A 19,755-nucleotide genomic window follows, 5' to 3' on the forward strand; every position below is an offset into this window, starting at 1 on the left:
AATTAATATTCAGTTTGCTTGTTTTAGTCGTTTTTTCACAAACTTATCTGTGGCTGCAGCAAGTAAGAATTTTGGTGCATCTCTACATTGTACAATCTGCACAACAATGAAGTCATTATCATGGGATTAAGTCTCTCCAACGGATTAAACTGGAGGATAAGCTGCAGTGTCAGGCCTGCTGTCATGGGCATGGGGCTCCCTTCGCAGACAGCCCTGCTGTGACTACATTTTCAGTGCCCTCATTAAAATGGTTTTCTGGTTCAAGCTGTCGGTGTTGCTCTTGGTGGGATCTTGCCTTGGGTCGAGTGAATGTTCAGTCCCTGCAGTCACTTTGTCCACCAAGCTTCCAGATTCATTTTATTGTCATGTAATAAAACATTAAATATGTAACGTACCTGATCTACTTTAACTCCTGCCTGTCATAAGGCAGACAGAGTCGCCATTAGTGTTGTCTGGTTTCCCCTTACAGTACAAGAGAAAGAGAAGCAAAAGGGAATCCCTTCAGAGTCACCGAGTGTCCGTAGATTCGCCTCCTGCAGCCTCTGCAGCTGCACAGAGTCTTATTCGATCCATCGACCGCCCGTGCCCCAGATCCAAATCTTCAACATGATCAGGAAGCCTCCAGTGCCCGAGGCCCTTTGGGAGCCCACCTTGCCCTCAGTATCCTCTCAAATCCCAGCAACAACACCTGGTTCCCAGCAGCCCATGCAGGTCCCTCATCAGGGGTTAGTGTTCACCAGCATGGAAACAGGCCCTTTAGCCAACCTTGTCCATTATTTAGACAGGTCCATTGCCTGCATTCGGCCCACATCCCTCCAACCCTTTCCTCTCCATGGACCTGTCTAAATGTCCTCCAAATGGTGGTAATTGTCCTCACCCACTTTCTCTGGCAGCCCATTCCCTTCCTCCCTCAGGTCCCCTTTTAACTCTTTCCCCTCCCAATTTCACTAGGTTCCTGTGCTCTGGGTTTTGGGTAAGATGCCACAGGAATGCAAGGCTTCCTTGCCTTTTGATTGATGAGAGGTGGCTCAGTGGCATTCGGGGAGGTTCTGCTGCCTGTGTGTTCCAGAGACCCAGATTCGATCCCATCCTCGGATGCTCTATTTTCCGGGTGGGTTTCCCCGGATGCTCCAGTTTCCTCACGTCCCACGGACGTGCGGCTGGTGAGTGAATAGATGACGATGGAAGTGGCCTGTAGAATCTGGGAGGGGGTTGACAGATGCGAGCAAGAATAAGCCAGAGGAAAATAAGGTGGGGAATAGAATTGGAGAGAGGAAGTGTAAACACAATGGGGCTGAAACGGAGCATTCCAATGCAGCGAGGAGGAGTCTCAACCAACTCCTGATCAGTGACGAGGGGTGTGCACGGTTGGGTTTGTGGACTGGGCAGTATGGTCTCTAGAGGTCGGCCCAGGGCAGCAGGTCTGTGGGCTGAGGATGTAGATGCCTGACCTTGTCTCTGTGCTTTCCCTGGTGCCATGCAGGCTGAGTCCAGAAATCTTCCTTAAGAGGCCGGTGGTGGAGGGGAACTATTGGCGGTTGGACTACGTCCTCAAGCGCAAAGCGGTGAGTTCCTCCGTTGTCCGCGGATGAGGCTTCCCACCCACTGAATCATGCCATGCACACATAGGTCCTTTGGCCCACCATGTCTAGCTCTTCTAACCCATTCCCCATACGTGCCATGTCCTATTGGTCTGTGCAGGAGGGAATGGCAAGAGGTCTGAGACCACCATCCATTGGATATGTGACCAACATCCTGCAGCAGAGAGGATCACTGGGATCTCTCCCCCCTCCCCCCCCCCCTCCACCACCATCAACATGATTTACAGGGATAATTGAAAAGGAGTCACAAAATAATTGAAGACCTCTTCCACCCTGCACACAGCATCTTTCAGCTGCTCCCAGCGGGGAAGAGATACAGGAGGATCAGAGCCGGCTCCACCAGGATGAGGAACAGCTTCTCCCCACAGGCAGTGAGAATGGTGAACGACCAAAGGAACTGCTCACACTGACCCTCTGTAACTCGACTATTTATTATATAATGTTTATTTAATTTTATACATGTACAATATGTACTGCATATGTATCATTAGTCTGCATGTGTGCTATGTCCAAATGTGCATTTGCATGTTTTTGCATCGAGGACTGGAGAATGGGGTGCAGGGCTGACGTAGCAGTTAGCGCAACGCCTTTACAGCGCCAGCAATTGGGTTCCGGGTTCGAATCCTGTGCTGTCTGTAAGGAGTTTGCACATTCTCCCCATGTCTGCGTGGATTTCCTCCAAGGCCTCAGGTTTCCTCCCACCGTTCAAAACGTACCAGGGGTGTAGGTTAATTGAGTGACACAAACTCATGGGTTGAAATGGCCTGTTACTGTGATGTATGTCTAAATTCAATTAAAAAAAAAATGCTGTTTTGTTGTGATGTACTTTACAATCGGATGACATTGAACTTGAACTCTCCATCTCCAAGTCAATGAAGGTGCCGGATTAACTCATGGCATCTCTCTGTCGGGGGTATTCCCTATGCCCGAACCCTCCCTCCAACATCTTCACTGCAACTTAAACTCAACTTGTTTTCTCACTTTCCCGCTTCTGATAAACAATTGACATTTCAAGTTAAATACCTTTTTTCCTCTCCACAGAGGCCGGCTGACCTCTGAGTGGGTTTTTATTTGCAGTTTCAAGTCTAGTTTATTGTGTCATCTGATTATACAAGTACAACCTGACAAAACATTGTTCTCTGGTCCTCAGAGCAAAAATACGCAGACACACAGCCGGACACACAGCCGGACACACAGCCGGACACACAGCCGGACACACAGCCGGACACACAGCCGGACACACAGCCGGACACACAGCCGGACACACAGCCGGACACACAGCCGGACACACAGCCGGACACACAGCCGGACACACAGCCGGACACACAGCCGGACACACAGCCGGACACACAGCCGGACACACAGCCGGACACACAGCCGGACACACAGCCGGACACACAGCCGGACACACAGCCGGACACACAGCCGGACACACAGCCGGACACACAGCCGGACACACAGCCGGACACACAGCCGGACACACAGCCGGACACACAGCCGGACACACAGCCGGACACACAGCCGGACACACAGCCGGACACACAGCCGGACACACAGCCGGACACACAGCCGGACACACAGCCGGACACACAGCCGGACACACAGCCGGACACACAGCCGGACACACAGCCGGACACACAGCCGGACACTACATATACAGGAAAAGTATTTCATCAATAAAAAAATAACTGTTGTTTTGTGAATATGAGAGTCTTGGAGGGTCAGTGTGAGCAGTTCCTTTAGTTGTTCACCATTCTCACTGCCTGTGGGAAGAAGCTGTTCCTCATCCTGGTGGAGCTGGCTCTGATCCTCCTGGATCTTTTCCCTGACAGGAGTAGCTGGAAGATGCTGTGGGCAGGGTAGAAGGGGTCCTCAATGATTTTATACACCCTCTATAGACAACGATCCCAGTAGATCACATCGAGGGGGGGGAGGGAGACTCAAATGATCCTCTTTGCCACTCAAACGGTCCTGTGGATTTCTGTTTTTATGTCAGCTTTCCAGAATCTTTTTCATTAAACCCATTCTCCTCCCTGTCACGGCAGAACCAAGGAGTGAAGGTCTTTGTCATGCTCTACAAGGAGTTGGAGCTTGCCCTGGGCATTAACAGCGAGTACAGCAAGAAGACTCTGATATCCCTGCACCCCAACATTAAGGTGAGTAACACTTGCCCAACGAGAAGGAAAAGGGATTACAAAGCTCAGCATTGACCAGATCAAACAGCATAGACCCATGCCAATCTGATCAATTCGCCTGGTCTGCCTGCTGTCGTACCCTTCCATTCCCTGACTTCCCGTGTCTATCTGAAACATCACAGTTTGCACCACAAACTCGTTCCAGACACCAAACCCTGCCTTGCAGACAACACTAAGGTTGGTGGAGTGTGGACTGGGTGAAGGGTTAGTAAAGGATACAGCGGAATATAAATCACTGACAGATGTGGGCAGAGAAATGGCAGATAGCGTTTAATCTGGACAAGCAGAAGAAGTCACAGTGTGGGAGGTCAAAGTTTGGCAAAGTAAAAGCATTGAGGTTAGAATCGGATCCATTATCGTGAGCCATGAAATTTGTTGACTTTTAGCAGCAGGTATATAAAGTGCAAGTTGCTATAAAATTGCAATAGACAAGATTTATAAAAGATAAATACAAAGAACATGAAGTCGTGTCTGGGGTTCACTGTCCACTCAGAACTCCGATGGCGGAGGGGAAAAAGCTGTTTTTGTACCATTGGGTGTTCGTCTTCAGGCTCCTGCACCTTCTTCCCGATGGTAGCAGAAAGAAGAGGGCATGACCTGGGAGGTGAGGGTCCTTGAGGGCAGAGGCTGATTTCTTGAGATGTCCTCGGTGGAGGGAAGACTGATGCCCGTGATAGTGCAGAGGGATTGGGTGGGAAAGAAGGTGTGTTCTCTGCTTGGCTTCATTGGACAGGCCATTGGGTTTAAGGAGGTCACATTACACACTGATAGAAAACTTTGGCCAGGCTGCACTTGGAATTCTGGTCGCGCCCACCTTACAGGAAGGAGGTGGAGGCTTTGGAAAGGGAACTGAAGAGGTTCACCAGGATGTTACTTGGATTCAAGGGTGTGAGATGTGGGGAGAGGTTGGACAAACTTGGGCTGTTTTTTCTAGTGTCGGAGGCTGAGGGGAGACCTGATCAAGATTTGTAAAATCATGGGAGGTGTTGATAGGGTGGACGGTCAGAATCTTTTCCCCTGGATAAAAATGTCAAATTCCGGAGGAATGCATTTTAAGGTGAAGATGTGGGTATGAGGGAGATGTGCAGGGGAAGTATTTTACACCAAGAGAGGGGGTGCCAGGAATAGTGTTTCAGAAGCTTCTTGATGGACACCTGAATATGAGAGGAATGGAGGGAGATGGATCATCCACAGGTTGCAGAGATTTAATGTGGGCATTGTGTTCAGCACAGACATATGGGCTGAAGGGCCTGTTCCTGATTGTTCAATGTGATAAATCTCTTTCCACTTCCCCTCCCCCCACACTGATGCCCTCTAGTGCTATACATTTCCGTCTTTAGTCAAAGATTCTGACTGCCCACCCGATCAGTGGCTGATCGTTCTCTCAGTGAAACACGAAAGTCTGCAGATGCTGTGATTGAGGTAAACACACCAAAATGCTGGAGGAACTCAGCCGGTCTTTTCAGCTTCCATAGGAGACAAAGATATATTGCTGACATTTTGGGCATGAGCCCTTCTTCAAGGAATGAGCAGAATGAACAATAAAGCTTGGGGGGGGGGGGGGCTGGGGCTGGGGGTGGAGTCCCAGACCCACAAAATCTGTTCTTGGATGTGATAAGGGGAGAGGTGAGAATTTATTATATCTGTGTGAAAGGAGAGGGGGAAGGGAGAGAGACAGAGCTGGGGGAAGGCGACGGAGGGGGAGCGGGGGAAGAAGTGAAGGGGGGTTTAATGAAAGCCAGAGGTCAATATTAATGCTATCTGGTTGGAGGGTGCCCAGATGAAAAATGAGGTGTGGTTCCTCCAATTTGTGGGTGGTCTCAGTCTGCAGAGCACGAGACCGTGGACAGACATGTCAGCAAGGGAATGGGATGGGGAATTGTAATCAATTTTTTTTATTTTTCTGCCCTTTTATATTGTTTCCTTTTCTGTGGCCACATTAATGTACACTGTTCTAGTTGTGTACCTGTGTGACTCAGTGAGTAAGAATTGCAGAGCATTTGTACGTTGAACTTGTGTGTAGGACAATAAACTCCATTACTCATTGAAGGTGTTCCCTAACACTTCCCTCTTTGACCAGCTTTTAGTCCCATCCTCTTACCCTCCATCTGTTTGTGCTGCCTGGGGCAGTTCTCCATGACAACACCGCTGTATGATTGGACTTTGCTCTAGACTTAGCTCTCCCAGCCGCATTTGTCTTCATCTCGCCAAGCACCCACACCCACTCACCCCCCCCCCCCCCCCCCCACATCCCCATCCCCTTGGGAAAAGCTCCCATCAGGGAAACAGGAAGCCAGGAATTTGTTGGAGAAACTTGCTGTGGCACAGCAGGAGGCTGTTCAGCCCATTGGGTGTCTGCCAGCTCGCTGCAGCCAATCCGTCTCCCTGTAACTCATTCTCTCACATTCCAGTCAAATTTGATACTCTTGCTGCTTCACCACAATGGGGTGGAAGTCCCAGCCATCAATGAAACTGTGTGCACAGTCACTGGGGGGAACGTGGTGGGCCAGGAAAATATTCTTTTATCTTGCAAGCTTTCTTTTGTGATTGGCCTCAGTTATCAAGAAGGCAAGGAAATCAGACAATTTTATTTTCACACACTGTACCTACCACAAGCCAAGGGCAGTAGGCACTAGACTACCAGCCAATTTACACCTTTTTGGAACATAGAACAGGCCCTTTGGCCCATGATGTTGTACCTACCTATGTAAACCTACTCCACGATCAATCTAACCCTCCCCAGCTTCACACCCATAACCCTCCATGTGTCCATCAAAGAGTCTCTTAAACATCCCTATTGTACCGACCTCCTCCCCCCTCTGGCAATGCCTTCTCCACGAGTCCGACCTCCTCCCCCCCCCCCCCCCCACCCCCACCCAGCAATGCCTTCTCCATGAGTCCGACCTCCGTCCGACCTCCTTCCCCCGCCCCCGGCCTTTTCCATGATGATAATTGTCACCCACCGTGTTCATGTTCTCTGATATTCTTACTTGCTGCAGCCAAACAGGTACTTGTGGAAAAAAAACTAATTAAATTACAAGGGTCAATAAATAAATCAAACAAATATTCACAGGAATCCGAGTGCAATATAAAGTGACTTTAGTGGGTGGGAGCAGTCCCTGATCAGTGAAATGAGGGGAGGTTTGTGTGTCTGAGAGATGTGGGAAGAAATGGTTTTTGAACCTGGAGGTGCTGGTCTTCAGGCTTCTGTACCTTCAGCCCCAAACGGAGCAGCGAGAAGAGGTTGTGACCAGGGTGATGGGGCTCCTTTATGATGCCTTCATGAGGCAGCGCCTCGCATTGATGTCGGCAGTGGACAGGAGGCCGGAGCCTGTGATGAGCCTGGCTGGGTTTGTGTTGCTGGACATTCGAATTTACCAAACTCGCCTGTGATGCAGCCAGTCAGTATATTTCCCACAGTGCTCTGTTATTTTAACAATACAGCAGGGTAACAGACCCTTCAGCCCATGAAACCCGGGCTAACCACTAACACCCAATGAACCTATCAATCCCATTTGTTTTGAAGGATCGGAGAAAACCCACGCAGACACGGGAAGAACATCCAAACTCCTTACAGACAGTGCTGGATTCAAACCTGGGCTCCTGGTGCTGTAACCATAGATCCTTGTGGAAGTTTGGTGGGATAATACAGTAATGGTAATTTCACACAAAAAAAATTAATGTGTCCTGTGCTGGGAGCTGAGGAGAAGACCACATGGGAGAAGGTGTGAGGTCGGTGGAATTGCTTTCCTCTGATGTGACTGGAAGGAAGGTGACAGGTTAATTGTGTCTCTAACACCCTGAGATGCAGTCAGGCCGGGAGCAGGGAGCTTCGGGAGCAGGGATCACCATTCCCAGAGACTGGGTTACCAGGGCTGAGCCAACTACTTGAGCAAGCATTGACCTGTGGCTTCTTTTACCAGGTGATGAGGCATCCAGACCACATGTCCTCCTCTGTGTATCTGTGGGCACACCATGAGAAGCTGGTGGTTGTGGACCAGTCGGTGGCCTTCGTTGGAGGCATTGACCTAGCGTATGGGAGGTGGGATGACGACGAGCACCGTCTGACAGATGTGGGCAGTGTAACGCGGAACATGCAGTCACACTCCATCTCAAACATCAACCTCGTGGTAAGGACAGGAGCTGTGCGATCATCTGGGGCAGTTCTGAGCAGGGTAGACAGAGAGTGGGTGTGTGTGTGTTTGTGAGAGTATATGTGAGAAGGGTGTGTGAGTGAGTGGGTGTAGTGGTTGTGTGTCAGTGTGCGTGTTTGTGTGAGGATTTGTATAAGTGACTGTGCTTCTGAGTGAGTTTGTGTGTCTGATTGAGTGTGTGTGTATGTGGGCATGCACCTGCCCCACGCGTGTGTTACACACTTGAGAAGAGGCCAGGAGACAGGGGTGTTCAGGGTGAGACCAGTTCTGTGCCGACAGGTGGGGCCTTGCCCCCAGCACCAGCGTCCACCCCCCACACTCACGCAGTTGGCCGGTGTTTCCCCAGCCAGCGCCCGTGCAACAGGAGGACGAGGCACCAGAACTGGACGGCCAAAGCACCCCAGCAAAGTTAACTCTGGAGAGGAGCGACGGGGAAGAGGAGGGGGGTGCCCGGATGAAGGGTGTGGGCAAGATGAGGAAAACCTTCAACCTGATGAAGCGGCTGCAGAGGCAGAACCTGGAGCCCAGCGACAGTGTGAGCAGTGTGGACAGCATCGAGCATGGTGAGATCACTCGCTGGGTGGGGTGGAAGGAGAGGGGAGAGGGGAGAGGATCAGGAGGGAGCCCACCAAGGTGTCTCTGTCAGGGCCCCTTCGAGACGCTAATGGTGAGCTGCCTTCTAGAACCAAGGCAGCTATGCAAACGTCAAATAGGAATGGCAGGATGCCATTCAGCCCCAAAGGGCTGCCCCACCCTTGGCTGCTGAGTTATTCCATCCCTACTTTCTCCCCAACATGTGCTGATGCCATTGTTGTTTAGAGACCTTTCCTGAATATTAGACTTTGGCACTCAGAACCATCTTAGGAAGAGATTCCCACGGCGTCACCCCTGGATGAAGACAATTCTCCTGGTCTTTCCTGACGAGCAAGATCCACCAATACCTTTGAGGGGGGGTTTTCCAAGGGTCAGACGCAGGGATGGAGATAGGTCTCCCCGCAAGGTTGGTGTGGGACAGTAAGGTGACATGGAAGGTAGTGATGCTCCCCTGTGCTGGTTGGAAGTTTAGATCTGATGTGTGGACCCCTACCCATCAACACAATGCCAGCTACACCCACGTTGGAACTAATCTCACACCATTGATTCCAGAAAACTGACCATTCCATGGTTGATCTTGACTCAGTGACCGTCAGTGGTTTAGAGGAAAGAGCAGGGAGTGCTGGCTGAGTGACAGGTAGGCTATTCGGCCCATTGAGTCAGCACTCTGAGTGGAGGATCCCAATTGGGTTCTTGTCGCGTGCCAGAGAAGGTCCACCCCCCAGGCAACCCACTCAGGAGGACTCTGGGGACGGTGCATCAGATATTTGTGTACACTGTCCCAGACCAGCTGCCCTCTAACCTCTCCGCAGATTGGTTTACCAGCAAGCAAAACTTATTGAAGGATAGGTTGCCCCACCTGAGGAGATTTCGCCTTCGTTCCGACCACTCTGAGCTCTCGCCATCAGCAGACGGTGAGTCGGAACTTTTAACAGTGGTGTTCTGTTCGCTTTGCAGCAGGAGTCAGGTGTGGAGGACATTTCCACTCTGGTTCCAAGCAAGAATGTGTGCTTGGCAGCTTAATATTGGGATTGCGGGTGTCTGCATGTCTGCTTGTCAGAGGGAGGTGCAGGGAGTACAGTGCTCAGTAGACTGTTGATGCCAACCATTGGGTCTGATCTGCTGTGGCCCGGTGGGTAGCGCACTCAACTTTGAGCCAGAAGGTCACAGATTCAAGACCCTCCCCCTGCCTTTGGCCCAGTCAGGCGGAACTGCCACAGAGATGTCAGAGCTATTTTTCAAGTACACTCCAAGGCATGGGGTGATGGAGAGACTTTTTGCAGCCTTCATTCATCTGAATGCAGGTCTTGATGAGAGTTTCTGGCCCGTAACATCAACCTTGATGTCTCCTTGCTCTATAAAGGACCCTGTTTGACCTGCTGAGTTTCTCTAGCATTTTGTGTTTTTACTTCAACCACGGTGTCTACAGACTTTTGTGTTTTACTTCTTTCATTTTCTCCTAAGATGTCATGGTGAAATTGCATAAGACATTGGTGAGGCCAGATTCGGAGTATCATGTGTAGTTTTGGTCACTTAACTGCAGGTAAGACGTCGGTAAGATTGAAAGAGTGCAGAGACGTTTACAAGGATGTTGCCAGGACTTGAGGAACTGAGTTACGGAGAAAGGTTAAACAGGTTAGGGCTTTATTCCCTGGAATGTCAGGGAAGGATGAGAGATTTATTAGAGGTATGCAAAATTACATGGGGTATAGATGGGTAAATGCAAGCCTGAAACATCAGCAATTTATCTTTGCTTTTTATGGACGCTAAAAAGACCGGCTGAGCTCCTCCAGCATTTTGGTGCGTTTTTACAACAATCACAGCATCTGCAGACTTATGTGTTTGCCCCAGATCCTGGAATCTGGAACACAAGACCCATCTTCATCAGTGCCGATGAAGGTCCCGGACCAAAGCATCAACCATTCTCTCTGTCCCGCCAGTGCAGCCTGGCCCTCGGAGTTCCTCCAGCCCACTGTGTGTTGCCAAAGCCTTGCCTGTCACTGATGACGTGTTGGGGCAGACAACGTTGGAAATTGGAATTAAATAGGACAGTCTGCAGATGCTGGGCTCAAATGTGCTGAAGAGACTCGTCAGGTCACGCAGCATCAACAGGAAGTAAAGGGGAACCAACATTTTGGGCCTGGGCCCTTCGTCGAGGTATGAACAAGCACAGGCAGGGGCCTAAATCGAAAGGAGTAAGGGGCAGGGGGGGTGGGGCATGGACTAAGAGGTGATGGATGCAGGTGAGAGGGGAGAGAAGCTGAGAAGTGATGGGGGGAGAGGGGGCAGAAGGTAGCCCCCTGCCAGAGGGAAGGGAGGGGGAGTGGGAACTGGAAGAAAGGAGACAAAGGAGTAAGCAAAGAGAGAGAGGCCAGGAGAAGGAGTGAATGGAAATTGGTGACATTGGTTGGTGTTAGTGTCCGGTTAGAGATTGCCAACTCAGACTCTGATCCTTGATTAGGTAAGGGAAGGTGCAGAGGCAGAGGGACGAGGTCATGGAGAGAATGTTGAGGACAAGTTCTTTCTGGCACTGCATCACTGGGGGAGAGGCGCGATGTTCCCACACTGGACAACAGTTGTAACCACTGGTGTCATTCACGTGGTTCCTTTGTGTGATGGCGCGGAATTTCCCACCCTTGATCAGTGACCCACATCTCCAAGTGCACTTCTGGCATTGCAATTCCAGTGTCCCACCTTGACCTGCTTGAACCTGTTGAACAGGAGCCCTTGCTATCTCTCTTTCCCTCTCTCCAACTCCCACCTTTGGAGTGATGCTCTGTATTTCTGCCGAGACTTGAGGAGCTGAATTACAGGGGAAGGATCACCAGGTGAGGACTTTATTCCCTGGAGTGTCAGAGGATAAGTGGAGATTAGATGGAGGTATGCAAAATTAGGGTATAGATAAATACAAGCAGGCTATTCCTTTAAGGTTAGGTAAGGTATAGTTCAAAGGTGAAATGTTCAAGGGGAACCTTTTCACACAGAGAGTGATGGGGGTGTGGAACGAGCTGCCAGCTGAAGTGAATGGGGACTCAATTTTAACATTTAAGAAGAATTTGGACAGGTACATGGATGGGAGGGATATGGGCTGGTGCAGGTCAGTGGGACTAGGCAGTATAATAGTTTGGCATGGACTAGATGGGCTGAAGGGGCTGTTTCTGTGCTGTCGTGTTTGATGCTGAGACTGTCTCGGGAGTGTGGGATACAGAGATAGCACCGTTGACCTTCACTGTGCACCGTGTGGAGGTTCAGACCTGCTCCCACGATGTTGAGCCATCAGTCTCGGCTCTGGTAGAACTAGTCTCACTTCCTGTTGGAATTTGCGTTGCATTGTGCTTTCTTCCCTCTGTTTTCCAGCTGCGGTGGCTGAATATTATGGTTGAATGAGTGATCTCACGCATTTCTCTCTCCTCATCAAAGCCAGTCTCATCCCTCTGTAAGCCCTGTGGTGCAGACCCATACCCAGCTTTCACACCTACCCAACAAAAAAATTGGCCATTCTGCCCTTTAGCTCCCTGCTAGCATCTCCCAGAGCAATTTCTTTGCTCCCTACATATTTCATGTATCCAGTCCGTATTCCTCCATACCCCTTCTATCCATGTACCTGCCAAATTTTTCTTAAAATGTTAAAATTGAGCCTGCATTCACCACTTCAGCTGGCAGCTCGTTCCACACCCCCACCACTCTCTGTGTGAAGAAGTTCCCCCTAAATTTTTTTCCCTTTCTCCCTTAACCCATGTCCTCTGGTTTGTATCTCACCTACCCTCAGTGGAAAAAGCCGACCTACATTTATTGTCTGTCCTCCTCATAATATCCCCTCATTCTTCTGCGCTCCATGGAATAAAGTCCTAACCTGTTTAACCTTTCCCTATAACTCAGTTCCTGAAGTCCAGGCAACATCCTAGTAAATCTACTCTACACTCTTTCTATCTTATTGATTTCTTTCCTGCAGTTTGGTGACCAAAACTGTACACAATACTCCAAATTTGGCCTCACCAATTTCCGATACAACTTTACCATAACATCCCAACTCCTGTACTCAATACTTTGATTTATGGCCAATATGCCAAAAGCTCTCTTTACAGCCCTATCTACCCATGGGAACTATTTGTTCTGTATTTCCACCACCTCTGGCAGCTCGTCCACAGACCCACCACCCTCTGTATGAAGGTGCCCCCTAGGTCCCCTATCAATCTTTCCCCTCTCACCTATGCCCTCTAGTTTTAGACTCTCCTACCCTATCTATCCCCTGTCATGATTTTATAAGGTTAGTTCAGCAGTTAACACCACACTTTTACAGCGTCAACGACCTGCTATCTGTAAGGAGTTTGTATGTCCTTTTGTGGCTGCATGTGTTCCGGTTTCCTCCCACCTTCCAAAGACGTACAGTGTTGGTAGGTTAATTTCCCACCTGGTTGTATTCGGGTAGCACAGGCTCATGGCCTGAAATGGTTAAAGAGTTATGAACACCTCTTGACCTCTCATGCTCCAGGGAATAAGCTCCTTCCAACCCAGGTCCTCCAGTCCCAGTCAAATCCTCGTGCACATTTCCTGCGCCCTCTCTTGCCCTCTCACATTGGAAGTCCTGCTGAGCACTCAAACACCACCCTCTCCTACTTGTTCCACTGCAGTTCTCCAATGCCACATTCTTCTCGGCCCCAGAATCCACTGGATTCAACAGCCACTCCCCAACCAGGCCCCTTAGGACATTGTTGAATTTTCACTCTGGAAGGGAGTTTCATTCCTACAAGTGGTGTGGTCACTGAACCCATCAAAGATCCCTCCCCTTGGGAAGGTGGCAGGGAGCTGTCTTCTTGAACCATTGCAGGTGTGGATGGAACCCCAGTGCAGACAGGGAGGGAGATCCAGGGTTTTGACCCAGAGATGGTAATGGAACAGAGAAGCATTTGCAAGTCAGGATGGTTTGTGGCTAGGACCATAAGACCATAATACAGGAGCAGAAATAGGCTATTCAGCCCATCAAGTTGCCCTACAAGTTAATCATGAGCTGATCCATTTTCACACTCAGCCCCATTGCCCGGCCTCCTCCAAATAACCTTTGATGCCCTGACTAATTAAGAACCTATCAATCTCTGCCTTAAATACACCTACTGACCCAGCCTCCACAACTGCCTGTGGCAACAAAATCCACAGATTTGCCACCCCCTCGCTGAAGAAATTCCTCCACATCTCTGTTCCAAGTGGAAGTTATTCAAATCTATTGTGCCCTCTTGTCCTAGATTCTCCCACCGTGGGGAAACAACCTTTCTACATCTACTCTGTCCACACCTTTCAATATTCAAAATGTTTCAATGAGATTCTCCTAAATTCCAACGAGTCCAGACCAAGAGCTGTGAAATGCTCCTCGTATGATAACCCTTTCATTCCCAGAATCATCCTTGCGAACCTCCTCTGAACCCTCTCCAATGTCAGTCCATCCTTTCTTAAATGAGGAACCCAAACTGCTCACAATCCTCCAGGTGAGGTCTCACCAGGGCCTGATAAAGCCTCAACATCACATCCCTGCTCTTAGATTCTATTCCTCCTGAAATGAACACCAGAATTCCATTTGCTGCCTTCACCACTGACTCAACCTGCGTTTACCTTCAAGCCGTTCTGCAAGAGGACTCCCAGGTCCCTTTGCACCTGGGATTTTCAATTTTCTCCCCATTTAGAAAATTACCTGCCCGTTTATCTTTCTACCAAACTGCACGACCGTCCACTTTCCGACATTGTATTTCATTTGCCACTTCTCCGTCCGTTCTCCTAATCTGTCCAAGTCCTTCTGCAGCCTCCATGTTTCCACAGCACTCCCTGTTCCTCCATCTCCCTTCGTATCATTTGTAAACTTGGCCACAAACCCATTCATTCCATAATCCAAAACATTTACATACAACATAAAAAGAAGCGGCCCCAACCCCGATTCCTGTGGACACCACGAGCAACTGGGAGCCGATCAGAATGTGATCCCTGTATTCTGACTCTTTGCTTCCTGCCAATGCTCTCCCCACACTAGTACATTTCCTGTTACACCGTGGGCTTTTAACTTGTCAGTCGCCTCATGTGCAGCACTTTGTCAAAGGTAACTCTCAGGTCGGGGGTCCTCGTGCTTTTGCTGTTCCCTGGTGGAGGGGTGTGGTTTGGAAGGTGCTGTCTGAGAGATGTGGGGAGGAAGAGGTTGCTGCAGTGTGCCCTGTGACGGTACAGGCTGCTGCTCTGTGTGTGGGTGTGGGAGTGAAGGGTGGGTGTCGAGCTTGGTACGCTATTGTTGAAGCTTTACAATTCTAGGCAAGTGTCATGAAGGGTTTGGACAGGCTTTTCCACATGAGCCCACCATGGGACATCACACACATGTAACATCATGGACAGTCCATGGCCAATCAGAGTAGCAAAACTACCCTCCTATTACCTGATTAGTTCATTCATGAGTCTCAATGAAATATTAGTTCTTTGACCATTTTAAACACATGAACTAAGTGTCATTAGAGCAGTACAGCACAGAAACAGGTCCTTTTGGCCCTTCTTGTCTGGGCCAAACTATTTATTTTGCCTAGTCCCACTGATTCTGCACCCGGTCCATAGCCCTCCAACCCCCTCCCATCCATGGACCTGTCCAAATTCTTCTTCAATGGTAAAATGGAGCCCACATTCACCACTTCAGCTGGGAGCTCGTTCCACACCCCCCACCACTCTCTGTGTGAAGAAGTTCCCCCTCATGTTCACAAGACCACAAGATAAAGGAACAGAAGCAGGTCACTCGGCCCATCAAGTCTGTTCCATGACTCTACACTAAGCTGAATGAAGCTCACACCTAGTTTCAATTTCCAGCCTTTTTCCCATATTCCTTGATACCCTTACTAATGAGATACATATCCATTTCTTGCTTAAATACTCCCACTGATCTGGCCTCCACTGCTTTGTGTGGCAGTGAGTTCCACAGATCCACGACCCTCTGACAAAAGAAGTTCTTCCTCCTCTCTGTTTTAATTGGATAACTTCTAATTTTAACTTCTAATTCTCGATTATGTTCTCCCTAAACTTTCCCCTTTCACCCTTAACCCATGACCTCTGGTATGTATCTCACCTACCCTCAGTGGAAAAAGCCGATCTACATTAACTATGTTTATGCCCTTCATAATTTTAAATATCAAATCTCCTTTCATTCTTCTCCACTCCAGGGAATAAAGTCCTAACCTGTTTAACCTTTCTCTGTAACTCAGTTTCTGAAATCCAGGCACCATCCTAGTAAATGTTCTCTGCACTCTTTCTACCCTATTGATATTATTCCTGTAGTTAGATGTCCAGAACAGCACCCAATGCTCCAAATTTGGTCTCGCCAATGTCTTATACCTGTAACCATATAACAATTAGAGCACAGGAACAGGCCATATCAAACACTTTCTCCAACCTAACCCTGCTGACCTGCACTCAACCCATAACTCCATTCCTTTCCCATCCTGTACAACTTTACCATAACATCCCAACTCCTGTACTCAATAGGCTGGAGAAGCTCAGCAGGTCAGTGTCCTTTATGTAGCAAAGGGAAAGATACAGAACCGACGCTTGAGCCCTTCATTAGGGGATGAGCAAAATGCCCTTTCTGCACAAAGGACATTGTTTGACTAGCTGAGTTTCTCCAGCGTTGTGTGTTTTTACTTCACCCACGGTGTCTACAGATTTTTGTGATTTACTTCTTATCCTACTCACAACATTTTGATTTTTGAAGGCCTACATGCCAAAAGCTCTCATTAATTTAATGTTTTGTATTTTATTTACACATACAGCACAGTAACAGACCATTTCAGCCCACGAGTCCATGCCACACAAGTTACATCCCCAATACATTTTGAACAGTGGGAGAAATCCAATGCCCCCAGGGAAAACTCACGCAGACATGGGGAGGACGTACAATCTCCTTTACAGACAGCACAGGATTCGAACCCCGGTCCTGATCACTGGCGCTGTAAAGGCATTTCACTAACCGCTATACTGACCATATGCCCTTTCCAACCCTATCAACCTATGACATGACTTTCAGGGAATTATGTGTCTGTTTTCCCAGATGTCTCTGTTCCACCACACTTTTGGTCCTTCCAAAATGCAACACCTCTGCATTAAATCCCATTTGCCATTTTTCAGCCCATTTTTCCACCTGGTTCAAATCCCTTTACAAGCTTTGAAAACCTTCTTTGTTGGTGTTGCTTTGAATGCCAGAACCAGACGATGGCTGTGGTCTGAGCGAATTTGAAACGTGCTGACTGCACTGTATCTCTGTTGTCTATTCCTGATGCAGAAAGTGGTTCAGTGCACAGTCTGCACACCAACGTTGGAGAGCTGGTTGGACAGACTCGCTTCTGGCACGGCAAGGACTACTGCAACTTTGTTTACAAGGACTGGGTCCAGCTGGACAAACCCTTCGATGGTGAGTGAATCTGAGGCAGAGACCTTCCCATTGCTGATATGTGCCCTGTCCCATTCTCCACTGCCCCACTCACCACCTTGACACCCAGTTCAGCAATGACTTGGGCTTTAGCCTCACCACTCCATCCAGTCTGGGTCATCCTCCATCTCATCCTTTGGTTACATTCACCTCTCTCTCCCTTTGTCTGACACCCGACAGTCAACCAACCGTGTCTGTCCGTTGTCCTTCACGAGAAATAGGAGCAGGAGTCGTCCATCCGGCCCATCAACCCTGCTCCACCATTCAAAAAGATGGTGGCTGATCTGGCCTTGGACTCAACTGCACTTCCCCACCCATTCCCATGACCTTCTGAGGCGGAATGGTTATCGTAGCGATTCGTGCAACACTGTTACAGCGCCAGCAACCTGGGTTCAAATCCCGCACTATCTGCAAGGAGTTTGTACGTTCTCACTGGGTCGACATGGATTTTCCCCGGGGGCTCTGGTTTCCTCCCACGTTCCAAAGACATATGGGGCCAATAGGTTAATTGGTCATGTGGGTGTATTTGGGCACCACGGGCTTGTGGGTCGGCAAGGCCTGTTATCGTGCTCTATCGCTATAGTTAAAAATATAATTTCTCTGACTCTTCACCCTCCCTGGTTCACCCCACCCCGCTGCCCCCTATCCAACTCCTCCACACCCTCCCCTCATTACACTTCGACATTCTCAGTCCCCATGACAGTTCCACATGCTGCTTGATCCACTGAGTTCCTCCAGTCGATAGGGTGCTGCTCCAGGTTCCAGCGCTGGCAGTGTTACCCTACGTGTTAAGATTCACATATGTGTATAGCAATTGGCCCTCGGCCCGGTGACACCGTGCTGACCAGCAGATTCCCAATTACATTTGTACTTCATTCTGTTCATCGCACCCCAGATTCCTCAGCGCCCCACCATTTACTGTGCATGCCTGACCTTGGTTTGTCTTTCCAAAATGTAACACCTCACGCTTGTCTGTGTTCCTGAAGGACATCGATGATCCAAGCAGATTCTGGTGGTTACATGTTTGATTACCAGACCTACTGGGTTATGACCCTAAACACACTGTAGACACCAATACATCCTAGACCCCGACCCTAAACACCCTGTACCCTGACTTTCCATGGATGCTGAATCCCTATGGCAGCACACTGTTAGCTCAGGTTTCGTGCATCTGCCATTCTCTCCGGTCCATTAGGCCTGTTGGATTAGCTTGGATATCTGCTGGTTACAGTGTCTGCCGGATTATGATAGATGGCAAGACCTGCTAAGTTGCGGATCACCGAGCCGCTTGTTCTGCTACCCAACCGCCCAGGTGAACAGGTCTGTTGGTTTGGAGACCTGCTGAGCTCTGGTCGTCCTGGATGGCAATGAGTTTACTGCTGCCAAATCCCTATATTCTAACCCCACTCTGGACCTGCAGATTTCATCGACCGTTACACCACTCCCAGAATGCCTTGGCACGACATCGCAGCAGTGGTTCATGGGAAGGCTGCGCGCAATGTGGCCCGTCACTTCATCCAGCGCTGGAACTTCACCAAGGTAACTCCCGCACCCCAGCCCACCCCAACTCCACACCTACAGCCCTCTGACGACACCACATCCCACCAAGGTATGGTATAGATTCCCCCCCCCCTCCCACTGTCACCACAGTAGGGCGGGGGAATCCTCCAATCCAGCCATCTCATCAGATGGGTCTACAGAGACAAAGGCTGGAGCCTCTGAGCCTCCTCTTGACATGGAGACATGCGAATGGTATGAAAATTGAGGTACCCAATACCCCCATAGTTTCCATCGCCCACCCTCACCCCTTCACCCAGAGTGTGTGACTCTCTCTCTCTCTCTCTCTCTCTCTCTCTCTCTCTCTCTCTCTCTCTCTCTCTCTCTCTCTCTCTCTCTCTCTCTCTCTCTCGCACTCTCTTTTTATGCTCCCTCCTGCACCCCAATACCTTCATCTATTTCTCTCCCTTACCTGGTTCTACCTGCATCCACCCACCTGTGTTTCTTCTCTGCTCCATCCTTATCCACTGCCACACCAGCTCCATCCCAACCGTACCTGGTTCCACAGTATCCACTAACACCCATCGCTACCCTGATCTCCTCTCCCTCACTGGGTCGGATTAAACGTGGATTTTTAAAATCTGTTTCTACAAAGCATCTCCCAGCCTCACTCCCACCCATCTGGATTCAGCCAGCTCACTCACCAGTAATGGTGTATCCCTATTACCTTCCATCCCCATCCCACCCCTCTCTTTCATTGCTCCCTAATAGTGTCTACATTGATGTAGGTTCTTGGCCTGAAATCCTTGATCCAATGAGTTCCTCTGCATGTTGGTCTGTCATGTGGAGCTGTCTGTATGTTTTGTATCAGTCCTTGGGCTCGGACTGGTCATGGAGGGGTTAGGTTTAATTGTACTACCAGGTGAATACCTCCAGGCACTGGGAATGACAGTCCAGGTTCTGTCCAAGTGGGAGGGAGAGAGCAGTATGTGTGGAGGGGTCTGAGGACACCCTCTCCAATGCAACCCATCCCAAGTGATGTTCACTTGACGTCATTCTCCTTTGCAGATCGTGAAAGCCAAGTATCGACCCGTGTCCTACCCATACCTCCTGCCCAAGAGCCTATCAACTGCGGAAGAGATTCCTTACCAGGTGCCAGGATCGATCCCAGCTCGAGTCCAGGTCTGCCACCTGCCACACACTTCACAGGGTTCCAACCTTGCAGAACATTAACTGCAAGCATGTTTCCTGTAATTGAGGTGAAGGACTGATGG

General features: G+C 49.5%; 1 protein-coding gene across 3 annotated transcripts in view; it reads left to right on the forward strand.

The window, feature by feature from the left end:
* Positions 1-19,755, forward strand: part of LOC138742752 (phospholipase D1-like) — a 111,556-nt gene that overhangs the window by 64,574 nt on the left and 27,227 nt on the right. For 2 of the 3 annotated variants that reach the window (XM_069897583.1, XM_069897582.1), the window contains exons 12-19: positions 1,484-1,565; positions 3,647-3,757; positions 7,720-7,926; positions 8,297-8,513; positions 9,357-9,458; positions 16,838-16,966; positions 18,405-18,523; positions 19,550-19,663. In XM_069897583.1, the coding sequence (XP_069753684.1) occupies positions 1,484-1,565; positions 3,647-3,757; positions 7,720-7,926; positions 8,297-8,513; positions 9,357-9,458; positions 16,838-16,966; positions 18,405-18,523; positions 19,550-19,663 (1,081 nt within the window). The remainder of the gene's footprint in view (positions 1-1,483; positions 1,566-3,646; positions 3,758-7,719; positions 7,927-8,296; positions 8,514-9,356; positions 9,459-16,837; positions 16,967-18,404; positions 18,524-19,549; positions 19,664-19,755) is intronic. The other variant, XM_069897584.1, reaches the window with a different exon arrangement.

Source organism: Narcine bancroftii, chromosome 9, assembly GCF_036971445.1.
Source record: "Narcine bancroftii isolate sNarBan1 chromosome 9, sNarBan1.hap1, whole genome shotgun sequence".
Taxonomy (NCBI): Eukaryota; Metazoa; Chordata; class Chondrichthyes; order Torpediniformes; family Narcinidae; genus Narcine; species Narcine bancroftii.